The sequence below is a fragment of the Wyeomyia smithii genome, chromosome 3 (assembly GCF_029784165.1).
Source record: "Wyeomyia smithii strain HCP4-BCI-WySm-NY-G18 chromosome 3, ASM2978416v1, whole genome shotgun sequence".
Classification (NCBI taxonomy): Eukaryota; Metazoa; Arthropoda; class Insecta; order Diptera; family Culicidae; genus Wyeomyia; species Wyeomyia smithii.
The window spans coordinates 15,262,249-15,266,987 of NC_073696.1; the positions used below are offsets into that span (position 1 = coordinate 15,262,249).

Here is a 4,739-nt window from a genome sequence, read left to right on the forward strand (position 1 = left end):
ATTCGCTCTTTTGCTGTTCGCAATGTAGCAGCGGCACTGCCCATCTGCCTTTTATCGCACAAGGATAGTCCCTCAAAGAGTTATGCCTTCAGGAGTAAACCTTCGTCATTGCTGGAGCCGGGACTAATGTCTTTCATTAGATGCAACATTTTTCCTAGAGTGTCGTGAAATATTTCATCTCGAATCGACGCGGATCGTGAGAACTTGCCGTATAATCCCGTTCAGTCGTCGTCTGACACTCCAATTCCGAAATGGGCCGTCGTCCGGGCGTAGACTTTATATGTTGCGCACGTATGCACGTATGCGAGCATCACAGCATCCAGCCCAGCAGCAGCTATTAGGGTGATGGATTAGACCTGTTGCGATGATAAAATGTTTGACGAATACCAGTAGCAGCTGTCTGTTGTTTACGAAATTTTTGATTGACCACTGCGTGAGATGATGGATGGGATTATCGGATCACTTTGCTAGCGAGCGAGCGAGCGAGCGCGGAGGAGGCGAACGTACAACAGAAGGAGGTCTGCTACGGTGATTGGCTCATGTCAAGCCATTGGTCCCAAATGTAGGTCTAATTGATATTGACTGACTGACTGCTAAAAGCTCAGTATCACAAGGTTTTAGAATATAACCCCAGCTTGAGGCACGTTTTGCCTAGTTCGAATGGTGTTTTAGGTAAGCTCCCATAGATCAAGCACCGAATTTCAATATGGTAGCGACTATTTTTTTGGGTAGAGTAAAAAGTACAAGGTAAAGAACGCTAAAAAGGCACGTTTTCGTATAAAATTGCTCTTATGATTTCCGTCCCTGCTTTCTGTAAAGTAATCCACAGTAGTACCATAGGGTTGTAAGAACTTTTTTCGGGACTAACCGCATGAATGTGAACTAAAAAAGAGATAATTCTGTGCTCGGCATTACAATAAGTACTAGTGGAGTTTACCTGCAATCCGTGCACCCAGTATCCGGTGGTACAGTTTGAGCGGCCAATGGTGAACACTGCTTGTTTGGTGAAATTCTCGACGTCAGTTAAAATAGTGGTCCAAAACTTATCGTAGTGAACCAATTCGTTGATTTTGGTACGAACGAACAACGGGGTTACTAATTGACATTCGACTCCCGAACCACGAAGTTCCTGTCCAAGAGCTAATGTGAAACTGTTTAAATACGCTTTTGAAGCTCCATACAGGCTATAGAAAGGCATCGGAAAATATCCAGCGACGGAGGATATGTTAATGATTAATCCGCAGCGTCGTTGCTTCATCTCCGGTAGCAGCATGTAGGTCATCTGCAAAGCAGCCATTACGTTGATAGACACAGATTGTTTTACATTTTCGATCGCAATTTCATCAAAAGCTAAAGGATTCTTTTCCGCCACTCCGACGTTGTTAACTAATGAATGCATAAATATTTGTACATGAGATAATCGATACTTTCTACGCAACTCACCTAAAATTCCAATCTCAAGTCCAGTGAGGGATTTTCGTATGGTTTCATAAATTTTTGCACTCTGGGCAAAATCGATTGCCAGCCACTGGACTTCAACGGAATATTGCGCCCGTATTTTCTCTGCAATATCCACTAGCTTGGATTCAGTTCTTGAAATCAGAAACACATTCATGCCTTTGCTGGCTAAGTTAAGTGCGTATTGTTTTCCGATGCCATCGGAAGATCCGGTGATTACTATTGGTAGTTTAAAGAAGAGTATTAAAGAAATCTTTTGGTGTGTCACCTGTCAATCGTTACCGGCCCATGGTCCGTACCGCTTACTGAGCGGTTTATTGTTCGGAAAAATAACACTCCACAGAATTGCTAACGGTGATCTAACGCAGTCATATAAAAATATGGCTCCTGTGTACACTCCTATAGCAGCTAGCAGGTGAAGCACCAAGCATTCTATTCCGGACTGCATCACGACAGACGTATATCACGATTGTTGCTCGAATGAACTGGCTAGTGACTGCCGGTGGTGCTACAGTTGCGTCTATATAGATCACGACGATTAGATTCTAATGTTTGTAGTAGGGTAGGTCACTAAAGGTTTCGGAAAACACTTCAATTTGCTTTTATGATGATTGGTCTCGTTTACTATTACTATTATATGCAGTTAACCCAATAACGACAGTAAGGAAAATAATATTGGAAAGTTATTAGGAGACAATCGCCCCAGTGTAATTTTTTTGTGAAATGTCAGTTATCTGATGAAACAAATAAGGACTCACCATTGGTTAAAACTGCCAGTATCTGATTATACTTGGTAGAGTCGTCAAGGCTAGAAAAAATAGTTATAAATTATTATGCAACAAGAATCGGGCGCATACATCGCAGTAAAATCTGAAAAATGAGTTATGTTTTAATGAAAATATAAAATTCAGTCAAAATTTTCTGAAAAAAATTGAAGGTGATATCATCCAGGTAAATTATCTCTCAGTGTTGTGGATCTAACTTCGTCTTATTAAGGATATGTTGCTCCATTGGGTTTGCAATATTCCCGGGAATTCCCGAGAACCGGGAATAGAAAAAAACTCGTTTGCTAGTATGGAATTTGAATTCAAAAAATAGTAACCAAAAATCAATTCATTTTGTTATCAATTCGCTCGAAGACGATTTTACAGAACATAACATATTCAAGTTTTTTGTTGTTGTTCGCAGAAAAAAGAACACGTGTTTATTGTCCGTAGAAATAAGTTTTAGGGTTTTCAAGAAGTCAAAAAACCGTTCCAGATTCGCAAATTACTTTTACTTTGAGCTATTCGAATATTCAATTCAAGTCGAAATGATCCTCGAGGTTAAAAAATCATTGGTCATTGGAGGTCATTGCTAACTTGGCAATTCTATCATTAGGCTCCAATCATAGAAAAAAAAACAAGTAATAAATTCTTCCAACAAAATTTACAGGATTTGCAATGCTGCTTAAGAAATCTTTACTAAATCAAAAACTTATCAGTTTTACTCTTCCTGAAAACTCGAATGACTAGTGCGTCTTGTGAAGAATTGTTTTTGCTGTAGTTTGTTTATACCAAATTTCGGTATGAACAAAGGAAATAATTTAAGAAAAAATGTGTTCAGTAGAGAAAACACTAGCAAAGAAAGACACAAATGAAGCAAATATTTCGACGTTACCACACCTAGTGCCGCGGTTGCGGTCTCTCCAATGGCCACACGTAACTTCCCCCATCCATCGTCGAGAGTCGGAGCACATTTTTATTTTTTTAAAAGGGGGGGGGGGGTGGTAATGTTTGTAATGATTTATTTATGTACTAATATCTATTCAGAATTAGTATTGTGTGTTCTGCCACAAATGGTGACATTTCAACACTATTGTATATATGTATTTGTACGCTTTTTTATATTATTGAATGTTATTAGCTTTCGCAGTTAAGTTAATGTTATTGTAGGAAAATTATTAAACCTACTTGTCAAGGAAAAAAAAAGGAATAAAACAAAACTTAAAATAAACTTAAAACTATCTTACTGACTATACAGTGAGCTAATCGTTGCAATTGAGGATTGCAACGATTTTTGTCGGAATTTGTGGATAATTTGGCTTGACATATTTTCCAATGTTTCTACATTAGTGAGCCTATGTAGCTCGTTCGTGCTAAACCAGGGAGGACGCTTCAAAATCATTTTCAAAAGTTTATTCTGAATCCTTTGAAGTGTCTTCTTCCTGGTTGTACAACAACTTGTCCAGATGGGAACTGCATATAACATTGCTGGCCTAAAAATTTGTTTGTAAATTAACAGTTTATTCTTGATACAAAGTCTAGAATTCCTGTTGATAAGAGATAAAAACATTTGATGTACTTATTGCACTTTGACTGGATATTTTCAATGTGCTCCTTGAAAGTAAGATTCTTATCATAAATTAGCCTTAAATATTTAACTTGATCAGACCAATTTTAGACCACACCGTTCATCTTAATAACGTGGTTATGGGTGGGTTTGAGAAATGAAACTCTTGGCTTATGGGGAAAAATAATTAACTGTGTTTTAGAAGCATTAGGGGAAATCTTCCATTTCTGCAAGTATGAAGAAAATATATCTAAACTTTTTTGTAGCCGACTGTATATAACATGAAGGCTTTTTCCTTTTGCGGAAATGCTTGTATCGTCACAAAACAGAGATTTCTCACAACCTGGTGGTAAATCAGGAAGATCAGAAGTAAAAATGTTATATAAGATTGGGCCCAAGATACTCCCCTGAGGCACACCAGCTCTAACAGATTTACCATTTAGATAGTTAACCTGAAGAGTGCGGTCAGTTAAATAACTTTGTATCATTTTTGTAAGGTAAAGCGGAAAACCGAAATTTGACATTTTAGCTATTAAACCTTTATGCCAAACACTGTCGAATGCCTTTTCTATATCTAGTAGAGCTGCTCCAGTCGAATAGCTTACAGATTTATTAGTTCGAATCATATTTGTTACTCAAAGTAACTGATGAGTAGTGGAATGCCCATGGCGAGAACCAAACTGCTCATTTGCAAAAATTGAGTTCTCATTAATATGTGTTATCTTCTTATTGAGAATTATTCTTTCAAAAAGTTTGCTAATAGAGGAAAGTAAACTAATTGGTCGATAACTTAATGCCTCAGCTGGATTCTTTTCGGGTTTTAAAATTGGAGTGACTTTGGCATTTTTCCATTTCGTAGGAAGATGTGCTAGTGCAAAGCATCTGTTAAAAATTTTTACCAAGAAATTTAAAGAGTTTTCGGGAAGTCTTTTAATAAGGATATAGAAGAT

The 4,739-nt window shown here is 37.7% G+C and overlaps 1 protein-coding gene across 1 annotated transcript; it reads right to left on the reverse strand.

Moving 5' to 3' along the window:
* Positions 1-699: 699 nt before the first annotated feature.
* On the reverse strand, positions 700-1,939 carry LOC129730853 (putative steroid dehydrogenase 4). The gene is made up of 4 exons (XM_055690444.1): positions 1,741-1,939; positions 1,444-1,677; positions 938-1,386; positions 700-882 (listed from the first exon to the last, which is right to left on the reverse strand). Exons 1-4 carry the CDS (start codon positions 1,904-1,906, stop codon positions 790-792), a joined length of 942 nt encoding a protein of 313 aa, XP_055546419.1. The 5' UTR covers positions 1,907-1,939; the 3' UTR covers positions 700-789.
* Between the last annotated feature and the right edge of the window lie 2,800 nt (positions 1,940-4,739).